Source organism: Oncorhynchus masou, chromosome 29, assembly GCF_036934945.1.
Source record: "Oncorhynchus masou masou isolate Uvic2021 chromosome 29, UVic_Omas_1.1, whole genome shotgun sequence".
NCBI lineage: Eukaryota > Metazoa > Chordata > Actinopteri > Salmoniformes > Salmonidae > Oncorhynchus > Oncorhynchus masou.
In genome coordinates this window covers 42,676,916-42,700,314 of record NC_088240.1, presented here as the reverse complement: position 1 = coordinate 42,700,314, position 23,399 = coordinate 42,676,916, and the positions used below count along the sequence as shown (strand labels likewise).

At 40.6% G+C, this 23,399-nt stretch overlaps 2 protein-coding genes across 8 annotated transcripts in view; one reads left to right on the top strand and one right to left on the bottom strand.

Moving 5' to 3' along the window:
• Nucleotides 1-3,186, bottom strand: part of LOC135519806 (TRAF3-interacting protein 1-like) — a 46,558-nt gene extending 43,372 nt beyond the window's left edge. For 6 of the 7 annotated variants that reach the window (XR_010452315.1, XR_010452316.1, XM_064945015.1 and 3 more), the window contains exon 1: nt 2,879-3,186. Coding sequence is in view for 5 of the 7 variants with exons in the window: in XM_064945015.1 (XP_064801087.1) it covers nt 2,879-3,001 (123 nt within the window). In the remaining 2 variants the exon portion in view is untranslated. The remainder of the gene's footprint in view (nt 1-2,878) is intronic. The other variant, XM_064945018.1, reaches the window with a different exon arrangement.
• Nucleotides 3,187-4,665: 1,479 nt separating this feature from the next.
• Nucleotides 4,666-9,693, top strand: LOC135521196 (anterior gradient protein 3-like). Its single transcript, XM_064947125.1, has 8 exons — nt 4,666-4,733; nt 5,700-5,810; nt 6,168-6,231; nt 6,840-6,892; nt 8,325-8,401; nt 8,613-8,676; nt 9,026-9,109; nt 9,521-9,693. The coding sequence occupies exons 2-8, from the start codon at nt 5,705-5,707 to the stop codon at nt 9,568-9,570; spliced, it is 498 nt and encodes a 165-aa protein (XP_064803197.1). The 5' UTR covers nt 4,666-4,733; nt 5,700-5,704; the 3' UTR covers nt 9,571-9,693.
• Nucleotides 9,694-23,399: the final 13,706 nt, after the last annotated feature.

Genomic DNA, 23,399 nt, shown 5'->3' with positions numbered 1-23,399 from the left:
GTTCATTGAACAAGCATGGGAAACAGTGTTTAAACCCTTTACAATGAAGGTCTGTGAAGTTATTTGGATTTTTACAAATTATCTTTGAAACACAGGGTCCTGAAAAAGGGACGTTTTTGCATTGTCCTAAAAGGGTCCTATAATTAAAAATCGAATCACTAAAATATCTTTAATGCGATTTAAACATGAGCTTGTCCGAGACGTCGGACTCAACAACAGTTGCTATCCATTGGAACACTAAGATTGGTGCCCTAAATTCTGAGGTGGGGCTTTGCGAAGGGTCAATTGCGTCATCCACGCAAACACACTTATCAAATATGCATGAGCATACACTGAAAGGTGAGAAACTTCACTGGAGGAGGAGAGAGAGAGACTACCAATTGAATGGGATTAAGACTGTACTCAGCTCTGCTGCTCGTGGGAACAGCAGTGGCCAAAAGCAACCTGAATGACCTTTAAGTCAGACTTGCTCAGAGAGTGTGTTGTGTCCAGAAGATGTTGTAGTCTTGTGCAGGTGGATCTGTCAGTCTGCTCTGCCTGGATAATCTTCGCTGAGCCTGGGCCTGGTATAGCCTGCACAGACCCAGCCACTGGCAAACCTTCTAGCGAGGAAGCCATTCTCAAAGCATAACACCCTATGTTCGTACAGTGCTTCCAGAATGAATCATACCCCTTGACTTATTCCACATTTTGATGTGTTACAGCCTGAATTCAAAATTATTTCAATTTGTTTTCTCATCCACCTACACACACACACACACACACACAATAGCCCATAATGGCAAAGTGAAAACATGTTTTTAGACATTAAAAAAAATATATATATATATAACACAGAAATATGTAATTTACATAAGTATTCACACCCCTCGGTTAATACTTTGTAGAAGCACATTTGACACCTGGGAGTCTTTCTGGGTAAGTCGCTTTTACACTCCTGGTGTGCAACATTTGCCCATTATTCTTTTCAAATTTCTTCAAGTTCTGTCAAATTGGTTGTTGATCATTAATAGACAACCATTTTCAGGTTTTGCCTAAAATCTACTTGAAAATCTAGGTCAAAACTAAAACAAGGCCACTCAGGAATATTCAATGTCTTCTCGGTAAGAAACCCAAATGTAGATTTGGCCTTGTGTTTTAGGATATTGTCCTGCTGAAATGTGAATTAATCTCCCAGTGTCTGGTGGAAAGCAGACAACCTGGATTTCCTCTAGGATTTTGCCTGTGCTTAGCTCCATTAAGTTTATTTTTTATCCTGAAAAACTCCCCAGTCCTTAACGATTACAAGCATAACCATTACATGATGCAGCCCCCACTATGTTTGAAAATATGGAGAGTGGTACTCCGTAATGTGTTGTATTGGTTTTCCCCGAAACATAAAACATTTCGTATTCAGGACAAAAAGTTGCTTTGACACATTTTTTGCATTATTACTTTAGTACCTTGCTGAAAACCAGATGCATGTTTTGCGATATTTTTATTCTGTGCAGGCTTCCTTCTTTTCACTCTGTCAATTAGGTTAGTATTGTGACATAACTACAATGTTGTTGATCCATCCTCAATTTTCTTATATCACAGCCATTAAACTCTAACTGTTTTAAAGTCCCCATTGGCCTCATGGTGAAATCCCTGAGTGGTTTCCTTCCTCTCCGGCAACTGATTTAGGAAGGACATCCTGATCTTTGTAGTGATCATCCAAAATGTAATAAATAACTTCACCATGCCAAAAGGGATATTCAATGTCAGATTTGTTTTAGCCCATCTACCAAAAGGTGCCCTTCTTTGCGAGCCAATTGAAAACCTCTCGTCTTTGTGGTTGAATCTGTTAAATTCACTGCTTGACTGAGGGACCTTACAAATAATTGTATGTGTGGGGTACAGAGATGAGGTAGTCATTCAAAAATCATGTCAAACACCATTATTGCACAAAGAGTGAGTCAATGCAATTTATTAAGCAAATGTTTACTCTTGAACATATTTAAGCTTGCCATAACAAAAGGGTTGAATACATGAATCAAGAACAGAAAAAAATAAAAACACTTGGAGATTATATGGTTTGGTGTGTAGACCAGTGAAACTGTAATCTATTTGAAATGCAGGCAACATTTGGGAAAAGTCTAAGGGTGTAAATACTTTTGAAGGCACCATTTATGAGGGCATGTCCCTGCCTGCATTCATGATACTTGTTATGTCAAGTACAAATTACAATGGATTTAGAACCATGATCAGCGGCCTCCTTTTTATATTATTTGGCTATAACAAGCAAGCATAACAAGCACCACCCTTCCACAGTGCCATGCCTTCATGTTGCCATCCTAACGAGTTAGTTAGGGAAGAGCCCAATTCAAACAAGCAATCCAGCTGCATTTAGGGATACGCTCATTGACCGTCACCTAGAATAGAAGGTTGGGAGGTCTCATTTCATAACAGGGATGACAACCTCACAAAACTTCGGTGACAAAAAATGTAACTGTACCTGCTAACTAACTAGTAAATGTTAACTAGAGTTAACTAGTGCTGGGGCAGAAATGTAATTTGTTGGAGGATAATGTTTTTTACCTTTTCATGAGTAAATAGCCAAACAGTTAGCAAATAATTTCATATTTTTGTCATAGATACAGTGAAAAGTCACATTTCCCGGCGCCGCGACTTGGTTTTGTTTAGTAAAACAAGCAGACAGGAGTGCCTAGCAACGAAAAAAAATCTGATTGATGGCTAGCTACTGTTATATAAATTGGCTAATTATCATGCCTCAGTCTCAATGCTGAAAGGTTAGTTGGCTGGTTTTAGCAGGGGACAAATGGTAGCTAGCTATCAAATCCAATCTAACTAGCAAGAACTCTTTGTAGCTCGTAGCCAATGTTAGCTAATCACTCACCTCACTGAATATGTCGTGCAGATACCTAAACGGCGGTTTGCTGAGCAGTTTTTCAGTAAGCGGCGGTTTCTTTATAACTCTCCCTAAAGTGTCTTGGGTCTTTTTGGCCACTGACCCGTTCATGGCAGCTGCTGAAATGACAAATTCCCCAAAGTTATTGATGAAAACAAGACTGTTCTTCAATCAACAATCCTGTCGCTATGTCAATAGCATCCAATCCCACAATGCAGCATTCATCTGAAATGCGCTTGTGCTAAATCAGAGATACTGGATATAATGGCGAGATGCTTGCGTCCCTGCCCCAAGTGGGGACGGGACAACTCCGATATAAAGTGTTTTTTCTCAAAGTTGCCGGGATGTCATGTGCACTGGCGACCCGTAATTCAGGGCAGGTGTGGCTTTTGAGCCCCACATTTTTAGCATGCATGCCTGTTTTGCATGTTATTTTGGCATTAATACATGTCACGTATCAGTTTGCAAACAATGTAAATATATATATATATATATATATATATATATATCATTTAGTTAATAAAGCCACATACAAACATGGTCTCTTTTTTGTTTTCTTGATGTAAGGCAGCTCCAAAAAGCAGGTGTTTCAGCCTAACACAGTGCTTTCTGTGGTGGGGCAAGCCAGCAGAAAATACAGAGTGTTGCTCCGTGATTGGCCCAGTGTTCTGTCACTCATAGGGACACTACGTCACCAACAAGTCGAAGGGTCGACCAAAAAAAAAAGAAAATCTAGCCCCTTGGGTTCTGCAATAGAGTTACATTAGAAGTGTTGATCCAAAAAGGCTCAAGGTCATTGGCCACAGATAAAATTATATCAAATCACTTTCTGTCATGTCAACATCATACTTTCAAAATCTTAGCTAGCAGTCATCATCATGAATCACGTCGACAATCTACTGGCAAATCCTTTTTAATCCTTGTCATGTGAAGATAAATAATGAAGAGAACGTATAGATAAAATGTATCAGTGCTCATCTGCCATTGGACATAAATATTACACATAAACATTACACAAGTTGGAAATAGCAAATTCAACAATGAGTGGTTTGGAAGGAATCAGTGGCTAACTGCAAGCATTGCAAAGCAATCACTAGCCTGCTATTCAGTGGTGTGGCTGTGGCGGTGTGGTCCCAAGTCTAACATTAAGGGTCTCTTTTCCTAGTTTAAATTATAAACATTCAACATTGGCCATGCTGTCAATGAAGCATGATTTGTGACGTGCTCAAAACAACTTAACTAGGAACTCTAATATCTGACTTTAGTGAGTTCAAGACAACTGTGAACTCGGGACAAATGAGCTACGACTGGGAAAATATGTAGGTGTGCTGACTGTGACACACTGGATTTTCAGTTGTCTTGTTTGCTAAATTTACAAATGAAATAGGCAGTGCCATGGTGTACAGTATATAACCATAGAAGCACTGTGATATATGCCTCCTTGCAGTCATATTGGCCAGTTAAGACATTTGCGTCCCGCCTATATCCTTAAGAGGTTGGCTTATTGGGGATGTGGCTTTCAGGTAATTATTATTGGCAACCCATTCCATGAGAGTGAATGTCATTCCAGTTCATCTCTTCAGTTATATTTGATCAAATATGACTAAACCAGTGCACTGCTTTCTATGAAGTCTGATGGTGTTTAAGTGTTTAGGCAAAAAGAAAAATGTCCTGTTTGGAACACTGAACAAGTAGAGAGAATTTAAAAAAAAAATAATTGGATAGGCCTGGCTTCCCATACCTGTTTGGTGAGTTCTGTTGTCTATAAAAATAACTCCAAATCAAAACCAAGTTACTGTCAGCTTGGAGATAGGTTGCAGACACTCCTCTGCCTGTGCAATAGGTAAGATATCAAAATCATTGAACATTTCTTAGTGTAAACTTGTAATATTATTGTGTTGACTTGATGCAGCATTTGAATAACCTGGTTGGTGTACAGGCCTATCTCTGTCAACATTCAATCATGTTAAACTTTAATTTTGCCTTTGGCAATTTGGCCGAAGAAGAAACAGACTGACACCAAAATCGGTTGTTTGAAGTTACGCACACATCAATATGATCTGTGCAAACTCTAAAATACTTGTACATGGTTTCATTTTAGAATAAAAAAAATACTAATAGACAAATGACAAATGCCATAATCGAGAAAAGGAGTAGTTTGAGGAAATGTGGCACACATAACCAAACAGGTTTGGCCTGTTTTAGTAAGCAGACGAATATCGCTACTATTCATTTAGGCACTTGTATTTAAATAGGCCTACCCCTATTTGGCACAAGGCAGGTGTTTCTTGGAAGGGGTTCCTTTTTATGGCACTTGGCTTTTATATGGTCAAGGCTAGAGATACATTGCTACGTTTTCATTTATAAAAGCCCTTTTTACAAAAAGTCGATCCATACCTAACATCATTACTAAACTTCAGACATACGAGTTACCACACCCGGTTGCAGGGATGGCTAACTTAAGAAATTCCTTTGGTCTCTACTGAGTTAGGTAAATCAGCTTTTAGTTCTCTTGCACCTTATTTGAGGAATGACCTTTAAAATGTTCTTAAATTTGATGTTCTGGTGCCTCTAGGGCAGTTCATTTTATGACCGTGTTTTTCTTTCTGCTTGCAATTTGTATTTGCTATTTTGATGTGTGCATTTTCTGTAATGCATGTAATTCAGGGCTCATCTGTAAAAGAGACCTTGGTCTCAGTATGACTCATTGGTCAAATAAAGGTTTACTAAATAAATAATAAACATAAGAACTACATATAAGTATTTTTCAGCAGTTTGACTTGACTGCCTCCTCTTCTCTCTACCTCAGAACGGATGACAACCATGTATCGCTGGTCTCTCTTTGCATTGCTCTTTGTCACCTGTATGGAAGTTTCCCTACAGAAGAAAACAAGGAAAGGCCCTCAAACTCTCTCAAGAGGTAAGAATTATGTCACAATGTATCCTCACCCCACCCCTAACGTCTATTTGAATTTACTACACTCAAAAAAAAAGGGCTCTTCAGCTGTCTCCATAGGAGAACCCTTTTTGGTTCCAGGTAGAACCCTTTTGAGTTCCACATAGAACCCACTGTGGAAAGGGTTCTACATAGAACCAAAAGGATTCTACCTGGAACAAAAAAATGATTGTTCAAAGGGTTCTCCTATGGGGACAGCTGAATAACTCTTTCATGTTGTAGAAAGCACCTTTTTTTCTGAGTGTACGAAAACAGTTCTCCATCCCCATTACATTAACACCAAATCCTTCGTTCTGATTTCCATCCTCAATTTTGTCTCAGGATGGGGAGATTACATTGCCTGGGTCAAGACCTATGAGGAAGCCCTGATGACAATGAAAGAAAGGTAAAACAATATTAGACCAAATACACAACAAGAAATCAAATTGCAATTGTGTTGTTTGGTTAGTGGCATATGTTTGACAATTAGAGCAGTCTTTCAAATGTCTGAGAGTAAAACATTTTATTAAAGCTATCTGCTTATGTTTCAGCCATATCCTCACAATTATTATATTACAATTGACATTTCAGTCAATTATCAGGCACTTTTATCCAGAGTGACTTACAGTTGGCGCATTCATCTTAAGAGAACTAGGTGAGAATCACATATCAATGCGCCCCATTAATTCAATATGTCCAATTAAACTAATCAAACTGTAACGGAAATCCTCATATTTATTATATGGTTGCATCCCAAAATGGCACAGGCACCATATTCACGAGACAGTGCACTACTTTTGACCAGGGCGCTATCAAAAGTAGTGCACAGAATAGGAAATAGGTTGCCATTTGGGACATACAAGCCTATTTCTTTTCTTATCTCCATAATGACACTAGGGACTTAAGTTTGGTACAATCCCAGAGATGTTGTACTTCTCTGTAAGCACATCCACCCACTACTTATTCTGCAGTGGAATGTGTTCTTGTTTTGTCTGTGTCCTCATGTTCCCACAGTAAGAAGCCTCTGATGGTCATTCATCACATGGAGGATTGTCCTCATAGCCAAGGTAATACTGCTGTGCTTTCATACTCACACAGAGTACCAGTCAAAAGTTTAGACACACCTAGTCATTCAAGGATTTTTCTTTATTTTTTACATTGTAGAATAATATAGTGAAGACATCAAAACTATGAAATAACACATTTGGAATTGTGTAGTAACCAAAAAAGTGTTAAACAAATCAAAATATATTTTATATTTGAGATTCTTCAAAGTAGCCACCCCTTTCCTTGATGATAGCTGCTCACTCTTGGCATTCTCTCAAACAGCCTCATGAGGTAGTCACCCGGAATGCATTTCAATTAACAGGTGTGCCTTGTTCAAAGTTAATTTGTAGAATTATTTTCCTTCTTAATGCGTTTGAGCCTATCAGTTGTGTTGTGACAAGGTAGGTGTGGTATACAAAATAGAGACCTATTTGGTTAAATTGTTCAGAGGAGACTGAGTGAATCGGGCCTTCATGGTCAAATTGCTGGAAAGAAACCACTACTGAAGAACATCAATAATAAGAAAAGACTTGCTTGGGCCAAGAAACATGATCAATGGACATTAGACCGGTGGAAATCTGTCCTTTGGTCTGATTAGTCTAAAGTTAAGATTTTTTGTTCCAACTGCCGTGTCTTTGTGAGATGTAGAGTAGGTGAATGGATCATCTCCGCATGTGTGGTTCCCACCGTGAAGCATGGATGGTGTGGGGGTGCTTTGCTGGTGACACGGTTTGTGATTTATTTAGAATTCAAGGCACACATAATCAGCATGGCTACCGCAGCATTCTGCAGCGATACGCTATCGCATCTGGTTTGTGCGTAGTGGGACTATCATTTGTTTTCAACAGGACAATGACCCAAAACACACCTTCATGATGTGTAAGGACTATTTGACCAAGAAGGAGAGTGATGTAGTGCTGCGTCACATGACCTGGTCTCCACAATCACCTGACCTCAACCAAATTGAGATGATTTGGAATGAGTTGGACCGCAGAGTGAAGGAAAAGCAGGCAAAAAGTGCTCGGCATATGTGGGAACTCCTTCAAGACTGTTTTTATTTGAAGAATCTCAAAAATAAATAATATATTTTGATTTGTTTAACATTTTTGGGGGTTACTAAATGTTTCCATATGTGTTATTTCATAGTTTTAATGTCTTGAACTATTATTCTGCAACGTAGAAAATAGTAAAAATAAAGAAAAATCCTTGAATGACTAGGTGTGTCCAAACTTTGACTGGTACTGTACTTCATCTAACCAAGGGACCAACCAAGGTCTTTGTTGCCTTACAGTTGGACTCGTGGTATCAACATTTCTTTAGACATTATCATTTGTCAAGGCTTGTATGACAAAAGAATAGCAATGCATACAAATTCCACTCTGAGGATAAAGTGTGTTGAAGTTAAAGGTGAGGTTCTCACTGATTATCATTCTGTCACATTTCCCTCCACAGCTCTGAAGAAGGCGTTTGCTGTGGATAAAACAGTACAGAAAATGGCCCAAAAGGATTTTGTTATGCTCAATTTGATGGTAATTGATCATCAAACAAAACAAAATCAACATATACGCAATGGAAGCAATGAAATGATATGGTTGTAACCATATCCCAATCACATATTGTACATTGCATCATGCATTTCATTATGTCATCACTTGGAGGTAAATGCTTGAATGTAGATGTTAAATAGATGATAGTTGATTAGAAATTTACATTTTGATGTCATTTTTATTTCTTTTTCAGCATGAGACTACAGACACGAATCTGGCAGCAGATGGCAACTATGTTCCAAGAATCATGTTTGTTGGTGGGCCTCTTCTTCTACCATGCCATCTCACTTAGGAAATAAACCACCACTTATTCTGAATCCCCAACACATCACTCAGGTCCAACGCTTGCTGTGAGATCTTTGATGTAACTGTATTCAGTGCCTCGCATACATTTATTTTAATCAGTAGCAATTTGCCTAAGAACCACCAAATAACTTACAGTACATGTGTGGGTCTTGATCAAGGGATCAATGTCATTTATGGGTCGTCATAGTGTTAAAAATGGAATAGTATGAATAAAGCATTACAATGTAGTTATACCTACATAATGATGTATTATGTTTTGAAGCGTTGGCAAAGTCCTCCAAAATATCTCTCCGCCCACAGATCCATCCATGACTGTGCGTTTAGACCTTGTTGGGAAGTACAGTAATCGCCTGTACACCTACAAGCCAAGCGACATCCCATACTGTGAGTGTCCCTCTTCTTCCCTAATGAGGTCCTATGAGAGTCAGATATCCTTCTGTTGCCTCCTTCACACACACACACACACACACACACACACACACACACACACACACACACACACACACACACACACACGTTTTCCACCCCTTCACCTAATTCACTAACTAGTTGAGAGGAGAGATTTGGGAGATGCAACTGCAAAATAATGAGAATGTATAAGGACAGTTCTTAGCGACTAATGGCTCAAAGTGTAAAAAAATTAATTGCTTGGTCCACTACTATCAGAACAACATAAAGCAAGGTTGGGCCATTTAACTTCAGTCAATTCCCAAATCTCTTCCTGACATGAAATGGAATTGACCACTTCCCAGGTAAACAGATTATTACCCAAGCTTCTTGTCCCTCTCTCCATAGTGGCCAAGAACATGAAAAAAGCCAAGCTTCTACTGCACACTGAACTGTGATCTCACAGCCTTATAAACTCTGTACCAATAGAGCAACAACCAGAGTGGTTCACTGAGTCTTGAACATCCATCTGTTTACACAAAATGTATACAATAGATGATCAATAAAGATGAATGACAGTGTGCAGTGTACTGAATTTGTTGATGTTCATTTGCTTTTGACTCAAAATGCTTACTTAAACAGACAAAATATATACATTTAACATTATATGGACTTGTTCTGTGAGGGTTGTTGACATTACTTAATTGTTGCAGAATGCAAGAGGAAACAAACATATTCAAATATGAATTTAATAGATTGAAGACTTATCGGCACAGTGCTTAATAGATTTACAATGAGGGCATGGACAGTGAAGCATTTTTTCTTTTGGCTCTGTACTCCATGAGGTGAATGAATCGTGAATAATGATGAGTGAGAAAGTTACAGATGCACAAATAGCATACCACCAAGACATGCTGACCTCTCACCATTACAATCACATGAGAGGTTAGCATTTTGGAGGGAATATGATATTTGTGTGTCTTTCTCACTAATCATTATTCATGATTAATTCAGTGTTATCTGTAATCGTGGTAGCATCCACATTAATGCTGAAGTGTTTAGAAACATATTCCATTCTTATTTACAATAAAAGTGACTCCAAAATTACACAATACATTATTTACCATTCACAAGCTTGATGCAGTCCATTAATCACATAATTTCCTGTTGACTGTGGAATGAGGCAGCACTTGGTATGTTGTTATGGAAGTGTCTGAACTGAAAGTGTTCTATTGGAAAAAATTTGGTTACTAGCTAGATACCTTTTGATTTTGGATCCCGCTGCACCGTTGGCATCAGATGCTGGGACGGCTGTGGTCTGTTCGCGGATCATTCGGTCCGAGGTGTGGCTGTCTATAAAGCAAGCAGGGTTTCCTTGAGGGCTTGAATGCAGCCTGAGACGTGGTTAGCCCTTGTGGCTTCGAGCGCGGATTTTCCCGGGCTTGTGGCTCTCTAGATCCCTACTGTTTGTTGCTGTTCCCATCTTCGCTGTGACCTGCCCTGTCTGGAATTGTGGGGAGTAACAGCGTAGCCTACGTTGCTACCATGACAAAGACCAAAGCCGGTGGGAGTACCGTGGAGGACAGTGGCGTCATTATCGCAGTTCTACAAGCAGTTGTTACAACAAGAAAATAGCTTCAACTGTTGTGTCCAAATACTGGTGGAATAAACTAATTTTAAAAAATGGACGACCTGACCAGAGAGGTCCAGGACTTGAAGAACAGTTTGCAGTTCTCCCAGGGTCCGCTCAATGAGTTTATACAGGAAAACGGCAAGAAGACAGTCTGTAAATCATTGAGAGGACATAAGTTCTGTATGTGAATCCATGATAACAACGACAAATAAATCAGATTATCTCGAGGGACAATCTCCACATGAGACCTGGATGGTGGACAAAGTGAGGGAAAAGATCTTGAAGAAACTGAAGATGGAGATTGAGTTGGAGCACGCCCAAAATACTGGAAAACCCACCACCGGCCCGACCCACGTGACGTCAAGTTCCTGAGGTTCAAGGACAAGGTAGTGGTTCTGGAATGAGTCAAGAACTTGAGGGGAATGTACATCTTCCTCATTGAGGACTATCCTGAAGCTGTGCACCGAAGAGAAAATAACTTATCCCGGCCACGAAAGCTGCCAGAGCACAGACATTGCTTACATTCGAATGACTGCCTCATTGTTCACCCTTCCTCTGAAAAGCCTGGAAGGGATGAGAGTGCCAAGCCTATGGGTTTGTAGCTTTAACCCCGCAACACACACACTTACACACACTTACACACACCAACTGATGAATGGACGGCTAAATGTATGTTTTTGTTTCTCTTGCTTTGTTTGCTTGTGGAAGGGATGCCTGGAAGTGATGAGAACACCAGCTGTTCCGGATGACTGTGTGATCACTGTCTTCGTAACCGATGTCAGCAAGACCTTTAAACAGGTCAACATTCACAAGGCCGCAGGGCCAGACGGATTACTAGGACATGTATTCAGAGCATGCCCGGACCAACTGGCAAGTGACTTCACTGACATTTTCAACCTCAACCGGAGACTGTAAAACTGACATGTTTCAAACAGACCCCCATAGTCCCTGTGCCCAAGAAAGCGAAAGTAATCTGCCTAAATGACTACCGCCCTGTAGCACTCACGTCGATAGCCATGGAGTGTTTTGAATGGCTGGTGATGGCTCACATCTACACCGTCATCCAGGAAACCCCAGACCCACTCTGATTCAAATACAAACCCAACAGATTCACAGATGACGCAATCTCAATCGCACCTGTACAAAAGTAGCACCTATGTGAGAATGCTGTTCATTGACTACAGCTCAGTGTTCAACACCATAGTGCCCACAAAGCTAATCACTAAGCTAAGGACTCTGGGACTATAAACACATACCTCTGCAACTGGATCCCCGACTTTCTGACAGGCCACCCCCAGGTGGTAAGGTTAGGCAACAACACATCTGCCTCGCTGATCCTCAATACGGGGACCCTTGAGGGATGCGTGCAATTAGTCTCCTCCTGTACTCCTTGTTCACCCACAACTGTGGCCAAGCACGACTCTAACACCTTCTTTACGTTTGCTGATGACACACCGGTGGTTGGTCTGATCACCGACAATGATGAGACAGCCTTATAGGGACGAAGTCAGAGACATGGCAGTGTGTACATACCAGTTGAGGTATAGCATGTTTTAACCACTCCTATGTAAATGGTAGATTATCAGACACTCAACAAGGTCTAATTTCATTATTACTGAAACAGGATACAAGTGGGAAATATAAAGATCAAGTCCTTTTAAAAAAAATTGTAGGCCCCAGTGTTGTGATGAAAAAATGTAGAGAAAAATGTATACCGCATAGAATTTAAAAGGTATTGTCGGACATTATTCATTCTAATAAGACAGGTTTTTTTACATGGACGATACATTGGAGATAATATAAGGCAAGCACTGGAAACAATAGAACACCATGAAAAATCTGGGAAACCCGGCCTGATAAAGTATGACTGACGTTTATAAATAAATGCCTGGAGTATTTTGGAGAATTTTGGAGAAAATGGGTTAAAATCATGTATAGTAACTCTAGGCGTAAAACAGTAAATAATACTTCTCAGAAAGTTTTTCCCGTGCTCCTACTTTTCTATTCTCTTGAACTAGTTCCCCCCCAGTTTTGACCTTTGCCTGTTTTCTGGACTCTATTCCCACCTGCCTGACCATTCTGCCTGACCTGACCTCGAGCCTGCCTGCCATTCTGTACCCCTGGATCTCTGAACTGGGTTTGACCTTTTGCCTGTTCACGAACATTCTCTTGCCTACCCCTTTTGGATTGTTAATAAACATAATGAACTCCAACCATCTGCCTCCTGTGTCTTGATCTCGCCTTGTGCCCTTATAGTTAGCAAAAATAGACAAGATCTTGCTACCATGGAAAGGTAAATACATTTCTATTTGTGGAAAAATCATCCTGATTAACTCTTTAGTTATATCACAGTTCACCTATTTGCTTATGGTTTTGCCTACACCTAGCGAAGTTTTTTTTTATTATATGAGAATTTAAAAAAATATTTTATTTGGAATGGCAAGCCAGACAAAATTAAATGGACCTATTTACAGTCGGGCAAAAAAGTATTTTGTCAGCAACCAATTGTGCAAGTTCTCCCACTTAAAAAGATGAGAGAGGCCTGTAATTTTCATCATAGGTACACTTCAACTATGACAGACAAAATGAGAAAAAAAATCACATTGTAGGATTTTTAATGAATTTATTTGCAAATTATGGTGGAAAATAAGTATTTGGTCAAAAACAAAAGTTTATCTCAATACTTTGTTATATACCCTTTGTTGGCAATGACAGATGTCAAATGTTTTCTGTAAGTCTTCACAAGGGTTTCACACACTGTTGCTGGTATTTTGGCCCATTCCACCATGCAGATCTCCTCTAGAGCAGTGATGTTTTGGGGCTGTTGCTGGGCAACACGGACTTTCAACTCCCTCCAAAGTTTTTCTATGGGGTTGAGATCTGGAGACTGGCTAGGCCACTCCAGAACCTTGAAATGCTTCTTACAAAGCCACTCCTTTGTTTCCCAGGCGGTGTGTTTGGGATCATTGTCATGCTTAAAGACCCAGCCACGTTTCATCTTCAATGCCCTTGCTGATGGAAGGAGGTTGTCACTCAAAATCTCACGATATATGGCCCCATTCATTCTTTCCTTTAAACGGCGGGTCAGTCGTCCTGGTCCCTTTGCAGAAAAACAGACCCAAAGCATGATGTTTCCACCCCCATGCTTCACAGTATGTATGGTGTTCTTTGGATGCAACTCAGCATTCTTTGTCCTCCAAACACGACGAGTTGAGTTTTTACCAAAAAGTTATATCTTGGTTTCATCTGACCATATGACATTCTCCCAATCTTCTTCTGGATCATCCAAATGCTCTCTAGCAAACTTCAGACGGGCCTGGACATGTACTTGCTTAAGCAGGGGGACACGTCTGGCACTGCAGGATTTGAGTCCCTGGCGGCGTAGTGTGTTACTGATTGTATGCTTTGTTACTTTGGTCCTAGCTCTCTGCAGGTCATTCACTAGGTCCCCCTGTGTGGTTCTGGGATTTTTGCTCACCGTTCTTGTGATCATTTTGACCCCACGGGGTGATATCTTGCGTGGAGCCCCAGATCGAGGGAGATTATCTGTGGTCTTGTATGTCTTCCATTTCCTAATAATTTCTCCCACAGTTGATTTCTTCAAACCAAGCTGCTTACCTATTGCCGATTCAGTCTTCCCAGACTGGTGCAGGTCTACAATTTTGTTTCTGGTGTCCTTTGACAGCTCTTTGGTCTTGGCCATAGTGGAGTTTGGAGTGTGACTGTTTGAGGTTGTGGACAGGTGTCTTTTATACTGATAACAAGTTCAAACAGGTGCCATTAATATAGGTAACGAGTGGAGGACAGAGGAGCCTCTTAAAGAAGTTACAGGTCTGTGAGAGCTTGTTTGTAGGTGACCAAATACTTATTTTCCACTGTAGTTTGCAAACAAATTCATTAAAAATCCTACAATGTGGATTTTCTAATTTTGTCTGTCATAGTTGAAGTGCACCTATGATGAAAATTACAGGCCCCTCATCTTTTTAAGTGGGAGAACTTGTTGGCTGACTAAATACTTTTTTGCCCTACTGTATATAATTAAAATGAATTCGGAGGGCAGGATTTATTAAATATTAAAGCATTAGACCTCCCCCTAAATGCTTTAGTCATGCAAAATGTATACTTAAATCCAAACTGGTTCTCTAGCAAATTAGTTCGAATGTCACTTTCAGTTATTTGAAAATGAAATCATCTCCCAAATATCACTATTTTTTAAACAAGCCATAGAAAGTTGGTTGCAATTTCTATTTAATCCTCCAGAAAAGACAGAACAAATAATACAACAAATATTATGGTTAAACTCATGGATAATAAAACATTAAAAACAAAGGTATAATCTTCGTAAATGATGTCACAAAGACGGCTGGTGGAGTTCTGTCATACATGCAGCTAACTAAAACATATGGAAATGTCTTCTCTACCCAAAATTACAACCAATATATTGCAGCATTACCGCACAAATGGAAGAGGAAAGTGGACCGGGGAAAGGTAATGAACTGTTGGCCCTGCATTAAAGACCATCATTGGTTAAAGAAAATTGTGATAAATTAAAAAGTATAATAAGATATACTTTATAATACCTTTGGCAAAAATGTTTAATTTCAACTTTCAATCGAGAATAGAAAGGTTCAGAATTTTTGTGAAACATCACAGCACAGGAAAAAATATATGGTAAATAGAAATCCAATATGGATGGTGTTGAGATATAGATGGGAGGGGTTGAATGTGATTAATAACAACAAGATAACTCATGTAAAACATACTGTGTCCGTAAAACGTATATACATCAAAACTATGAAATAACGCACATGGAATTATGTAGTAACCAAAAAAGTGTTAAACAAATCAAAATATATTTTATATTTGAGATTCTTCAAATAGCCCCCCTTTGCCTTGATGACAGCTTTGCACACTCTTGGCATTCTCTCAACCAGCTTTACGTGGAATGCATTTCCAACAGTCGTGAAGGGGTTCCCACATGTGCTGAGCACTTGTTGGCTGCTTTTCCTTAAATCTGCGGTCCGACTCATTCTAAACCATCTCAATTTGGTTGAGGTAGATCATGCAGCACTCCATCACTCTCCTTCTCGGTAAAACAGCCCTTACACAGCCTGGAGGTGTGTTGGGTCATTGTCCCGTTGAAAACAAATGATAGTCCCATTAAGCTGCAATTTCTGAGGCTGGTAACTAATAAACTTATCCTCTGCAGCAGAGGTAACTCTGGGTCTTCCATTCCTGTGGCGGTCCTTATGAGAGCCAGTTTCATCAAAGCGTTTGATGGTTTTTGCGACTGCAAGAAACTTTCAAAGTCCTTGAAATTGTCCATATTGACTGACCTTCATGTCTTAAAGTAATGATGGACTGTCATTTCTCTTTGCTTATTTGAGCTGTTCTTGCCATAACATGAGTCACGCCCTGACCTACTCTACCATAGAAAATAAAGGCTTTCTGTGGTCAGGACGTGACATAAGGAGATTTGAATTGAACATTGAGCTTCAGTCAATGCCTACCCATAGTAATGTATGAGTGCCTTTTAATCATGTGTGCTGTGTGTTGTTTACAACGATTTCCTTTCATTTAACTGCTTACATTCTCACGAGTGAATTCAAATTGAATCGCATGGACTATTTTCCTTGCTTGTATGGTGTGCTGTGATTCCACAGATTGGCATAGACGAAAGTGACGTTTCGACAGCTATTGAGAATTCCCTATTACCTCTTCCTTCTCCAAACTAATTGCTAAACACGCCCAAGAACTAGTCTAGAGTATAAAAGACCTGGAATTTACCTTCAGGGTGACTACATACACAGGGGACCCGCATGACTCAGCTGTGAGAGGCTACACCCAACGCTACAACCCAGCAGGCCCAGTGCATTGCAAGAGACAGCCCAACAAGCTGCCATCGACAACCAAGCCATGCTACCAAGAGCTCAACTCATTCTACGCTATCTATATCTATAACTCCAATGAGTGTGACTCCAATTGTCGGCCAGTACATCAAATCAAATCTAACTTTGTCACATGCGCCAAATACATGTGTAGACCTTACCGTGAAATGCTTCGTCACAAGCCCTTTAACCAACAGTGCACTTCCAGAAAGAGTTAAGAAAATGTTTACCAAAAAACTAAAGAAAAAATCATAAAAATAACAATTAAATAACAATAACGAGGGGGTACAGGTTAGACCAGGTAATTTGTACACGTAGGTAGGGGTGAAGTGACTATGCATAAATAATAAACAGCATAGCAGCAGTGTAATAAACAAATGAGGGAAGGGGGGGGGGGGTGTCAATGTAAATAGTAAGGTGGCCATTTGATTCATTGTTCAGTAGTCTTATGGCTTGGGGGTAGAAGCTGTTTAGAAGCCTCTTGGACCTAGACTTGGCGCTCCGGCACCGCTTGCCGTGCGGTAGCAGAGAAAACATTCCATGACTTGGGTGACTGGGGTCTTTGGCAATTTGTTGGTGCTTTCCTCTTACACCGCCTAGTATATAGGTCCTGGATGGCAGGACCCTTCTTTAGTGCCTTACGGTTAGATGCCGAGCAGTTGCCATACCAGGCAGTGATGCAACCGGTCAGGATGCTCACGATTGTGCAGCTGTAGAACGTTTTGAGGATCTGGGGAACCATGCCAAATCTTTTCAGTCTCTTGAGGGGGAAAAGGTTTTGTTGTGCCCCTCTTCATGACTGTCTTGGTGTGTTCATACCATGATAGTTCGTTGCTGATGTGGACACCAAGGAACTTGAAACTCTCGACCCGCTCCACTACAGCCCCGTCGATGTTAATGGGGGCCTGTTCGGCCTGCCTTTTCCTGTAGTCCACAATCAGCTCCTTTGTCTTGCTCACATTGAGGGAGTGGTTGTTGTCCTGGCACCACACTGCCATGCTCTAATTGTATGTGTGAGGTTGACCCATCGGTGAGGTAGCTGACAATAGCTAGGTTTCCATCCAATTGGTGACAGATTTTAATGAGAATATTCTAAAAACTGACTTGTTGCAGAAGAAAAAAATCTGTGCATGCTGACGTAGAACAGACAAAATGTAATTTTTCGCTTATATTTTTATGTACTGAATAGAAATATTAAATTCACTGTGTTTCCATCACATTTTGAACTCTTCCGATAGTTGCTTGAAATAACAAATGTGCCTTACTCTGGTCTTGGCTCGTGTGCTCTAGACAACAGGTCGCAGATACAGTGCTTGTAGATTGTCATGTGTAAGAGCTAGACAATTTTGATTTGTCAAACGGCAGTCAAGCATCGATCATCATGTCACCAGAATAAGATTGTTCATATTTATTTTAAAGGAGAATCAAGATCACATTGCACTTTCACCACTGCCACATTGTTTGCTGTAATACTTTGCTGTCTTCTTGCAAACAGGATGCATGTTTTGAAATATGTTCTATTCTTTATTGTGGAGTTACTACAACTGGTGCTCCGGAGTGGCGCAGCGGTCTAAGGCACTGCATTGCACTGCTTAAGGCATCACTACAGACCCTGGTACGATTCTGGGCTGTATCACAACTGGCCGTGATTGGGAGTCCCATAGGGCAGTGCACTATTGGTCCAGCGTCGGCCATCATTGTAAATAAGAACTTAAGAACTTCTTAACTTAAATGACTTACCTCGTCCATCCTCAGTTTGCTCCTATCACAGCCTTTAAACTCTGTTTTAAAGCCACCATGGTGAACTCCCTGAGAGGATTCCTTCCTCTCCGGCAACTGAGTTAGGAAGGACGCCTGTCTCTTTATAGTGATTGGGTGTATTGATACACCATCCAAAGTGTAATTAATAACTTCACAATGCTCAAAGGGATATTCAGTTTCTGCTTTTTTATCTTTACCCATGTACCAATAGTTGCCTTAAGCATTGGAAAACCTCTCTGGTCTTTGTGGTTGAGTCAGTGTTTGAAATTCACTGCTCGGCCGAAGGACTTTACAGAGATTTGTATGTGTGGGGTATAGAGATGAGGTAGCTAGTGACACAACCTCAATTTAATCAATTTGATACTTTCTGAAGGCACTTAACTGCAGGATCTGTTTTGTTTGTGTTTGGTTGCCAGGTCACGGGCGGTGTGACTGCAACGGCTGTGCTTTTGATGAGGGGTTTAGGGGTATTGAATGCGAATGCTCTTCAGAGATGGACCGATGCCGGGATCTAAACGGAAACCTCGGTAACCATGGAAACTGCCTGTGTGACGGGGTGCGAGTGTGAGGAGATGTACTCCGGACGTTTGTGTGAGCGACGTGCCATGGCGGAGGGTTAATCACAACATCAACATGAAGAAAAGTGCAGTGCTTCCCTATAAGAATCAAGTTTCTAGGATTTGATACTGAGAACCAATTGATTCAAAATACAGTGCAAGTCTAAGAATATACCTGTCCAAAAGGTTTTGACCACTCTAACATCTGTGATTCTCAGACATGTAATGACCTGTACATTTCAACCTATAAACGCTGATGTTCAGTGGGTTGGGATGGTTAAAGATTGAATACCCAGTAGAGGAAAGTGCCACTGTCCACCCCACCACTGTTGTTTTATTGTTTTGACAAAGGGGGAGCTAAGAAGCATCACACAAAGTGGTCAAATAAAATAGCAGTGCATATTCAAATCAAAGTTTGTTGGTCGCATACACAGTTTAGCAGATCTTATAGTAGGTGCAGTGAAATGCTTATGTTACTAACTCATAACAATGCAGTAGAAATGTCAAACAAGTACACAACAGGCCTCCCAAGTGGTCTAAGGCACTGCATCGCCGTGCCACTAGAGATCCTGGTTCGAGTCCAGGCTCTGTTGCAGCCGGCCTCAACCGGGAGACCCATAGTGCGTCGTCCAGGTTAGGGAAGGGTTTGGAAGGCAGGGTTGCCCTTATCCCATCGCGCTCTAGCAACTCCTGTGGCGGGCCAGGCGCACAGACATGGTCGCCAGGTGTACGGTGTTTCCTCCGACACATTAGTGCGGCTGGCTTCCGGGTTAAGTGAGCATTGTGTCAAGAAGTATTGCGGCTTTGCTAGGTTGTGTTTCAGTGGACGCACGTCTCTCCCGAGTCCGCATGGGAGTTACAGCAATGGGACAAGACTGTAATGACCAATTGGGGAGAAAAAAAAAAAAAGTTAACACATCTTAAATAAAAAAACAGAATTAACTTTACCTTTATTTAACTAGGCAAGTCAGTTAAGAATAAATTCTTATTTTCAATAACAGCCTAGGAACAGTGGGTTAACTGCCTGTTCAGGGGCAGAATGACAGATTTGTACCTTGTCGGGTCATGGGTGTGAACTTGCAAACTTCCAGGTACTAGTCCAATGCTCTAACCACTAGGCTACCCTGCCAACAATGTAGTTGTAGAAATTAGATATTATAATGAGCTTTGTGAATACAGTAAGTGAACTGTGTTCATTGTTTGTGATAACTCTTTGTTGTTGTAATATTGCAAACGGATGTGATAGTTTTCACCATTAATGATTCAAGTTTTAATCTCATACAAAACCTCGTTAGATGTAATTATCTGTTTTATCCGCTAGATGGCAATGTGATACAAAAGAAGAGGCTCAAGAGCTCGTACTCTCCACTGCTACTTGTATTGTGGCGGTTGAATTGCGTGTATTCACATAGATACCTCAGTATATGGGGATTATTTGCAAGATATATCATATAAAAATAATAAATGCACTTTGAAATTATTATTTTCCGATTTAAAGTGGTATCTTACTTTTGTACCCTTATGGACTTAGAAAACCTTTAATGTTACACTTCTCAATCCATGAAAAGCGCATTTGATGCTAAGCACTCTTCTTCCTTTTGTGAAAACTGTTTGTAGTACATGTAGTGCTCTCCCTAACCACAATATTGTAACACAGTACATATACTATACCATACAAGACTCAGCCTTGCCACAAATTCTAATTTACAGATCTACAAATATATTACCGGTAAATTAGCTATATTTGATTAACATAACCACTTAATCTTCTGCACATCTACCATTCCAGTGTTTAATTGCTATATTGTAATTACTTCGCCACCATGGTCTATTTATTGTCTTAACTCCCTTATCTTACCTCATTTGCACTCACTGTATATAGACTTTTATCTACTGTATTATTGACTGTATGTTTTGTTTATTCCATGTGTAACTCTGTGTTGTTGTATGTGTCAAATTGCTATGCTTTGTCTTGGCCAGGTCACAGTTGCAAATGAGAACTTGTTCTCAACTAGCCTACCTGGTTAAATAAAGGTGAAATAAAATAAAAAATAAATAGAAAACCACTAAAGGTAGCCATCAAAATTTGTGGAAGTAACATTTTCAGATGAAGCACAATAATCAACGTGTTCATAAAAATGTGTTTAATAGTAAGCCTTCCAGATCACGTTCATTTGGTGGGTCATTTAGCTGTGCAGAGGAAATAAAAATGTTGCTGAGGGAAAATGTCTCCCTGAAATAGGAACATAACATTTCATACTGTGGAGATTTTTTCCCCCCAAAATGTACCATCAATGACATTGATTGAATTATTAAGTCTCTCCATCTCTCTAGCTCTGCTTTTAAGCAATTTGCTTTCCCTCCCTTATCGCTCATTTTCTTTCTTGCCTTTGAGCTGGGCAGAGTTGCACTCAATGCTTCTAGTGTTGTTCCCAAGATGTTTATATAATCTTTATGTCATCCGTTGTACAGGTTCACTCTCTGCTGCAACTAGAAGATTGTTATTGTTACAAAATTTTATTCCTGGGAACCGGATAGACATATTACTTAGCATCCTGTTATAGATTCAGACAGACATATGTAACATGTGCAAACAAATGAAAAGAAACTCTGTAGACCACCTTTACGCCACACAGAGACACGTACCAAGCTCTCCCCCGCCCTTCATTTGGCAAATCTAACCATAATTCTATCCTCCTGATTCCAGCTTACAAGCAAAAACAAAAGCAGGATGTACCAGTGACTCACTCAATACGGAAGTGGTCAGATGACCCGGATGCTACAGAATTGTTTTGCTAACACAGACTGGAATATTCTGGGATTCATCCAATGGCATTGAGAAGTATAGCACATTAGTCACCGGATTTATCAATAAGTGCATTGAGGACGTTGTCCCCACATTGGCCATACGTACATATCCCAACCAGAAGCCATGGATTACAGGCAACATCCACACAGAGCTAAAGGCTAGAGCTGCCGCTTTCAAGGAGCGGGACACTAATCCAGAAGCTTATAAGAAATCTTGCTATGCCCTCAGACAAACCATCAAAGAGGAAAAGCGTCAATACAGGACTAAGAATGAATCCTACTTCACCGGCTCGGATGCTCGTCGGATGTGGCAGGGCTTGCAAACTATTATGGACTACAAAGGGAAACCCAGCTGCAAGTTAACCAGTGACACAAGCCTACCAGATGGGCTAAATGCCTTTAATGCTCGCTTTGAGGCAAGCAACACTGAAGCATGCATGAGAGAATCAGCTGTTCCAAACCACTGTGTGATCACGCACATGTGAGATGTGAGCAAGACCAACGTTTTTATTTCACCAGGTAGGCCAGTTGGGAACAAGTTCTCATTTACAACTGCGACCTGGCCAAGATAAAGCAAAGCAGTGCGACAAAAACAACAGAGTTACACATGGAATAAACAAACGTACAGTCAATAACACAATTTTAAAAAATGTTTACAGTGTGTGCAAATGAAGTAAAGAGGTAAGGCAATAAATAGGCCAATAGTGACAAAGTAATTACAATTTAGCAATTTACACTGGAGTGATATATGTGCAGATGAGGATGTGCAAGTACAAATACTGGTGTGCAAAAGAGCAGAAAAACAAAAACAAATGTGGGGATGAGGTAGGTAGTTGGTTGGATGGGCTATTTATAGATGGGCTGCAGCGATCGGGAAAGCTGCTCTGACAGCTGATGCTGAAGGGTAGTGAGGGAGATATGTCTCCAGTTTCAGCTATTTTTGCAGTTCGTTCCAGTCATTGGCAGCAGAGAACTAGAAGGAAAGGCAGCCAAGGCAGGTGTTGGCTTTGGAGATGACTAGTGAAATATACCTGCTGGAGCGCGTGCTACGGGTGGGTGTTGCGATGGTGACCAGTGAGCTGAGATAAGGCGGGGCTTTACCTAGCAAAGACTTGTAGATTATCTGGAGCCAGTGGGCTTGGCGACGAATATGTAGCGAGGACCAGCCAACGAGAGCATACAGGTCGCAGTGGTGGGTAGTATATTGGGCATTGGTGACAAAACAGAGGACACTGTGATAGACTGCATCCAATTTGCTGAGTAGAGTGTTGGAGGCTATTTTGTAAATGACATCGCCAAGTAAAGGATCGGCAGGATGGTCAGTTTTACAAGGGTATGTTTGGGAGCATGAAGGAGGCTTTGTTGTGAAATAGGAAGCCAATTCTAGATTTAACTTTGTATTGGAGATGCTTAATGTGAGTCTGGAAGGAGAGTTTACAGTCTAACCTGACACCTAGGTATTTGTAGTAGTCCACATATTATGAGTCAGAACCGTCCAGAGTAGTGATGCTAGTCGGGCTGGAGGGTGCGGGCAGCAATCGGTTGAAGAGCAAGCATTTCATTTTATTAGCATTTAAGAGCAGTTGGAGGCCACGGAAGGAGAGTTGTATGGCGTTGAAGCTTGTTTGGAGGTTTGTTAA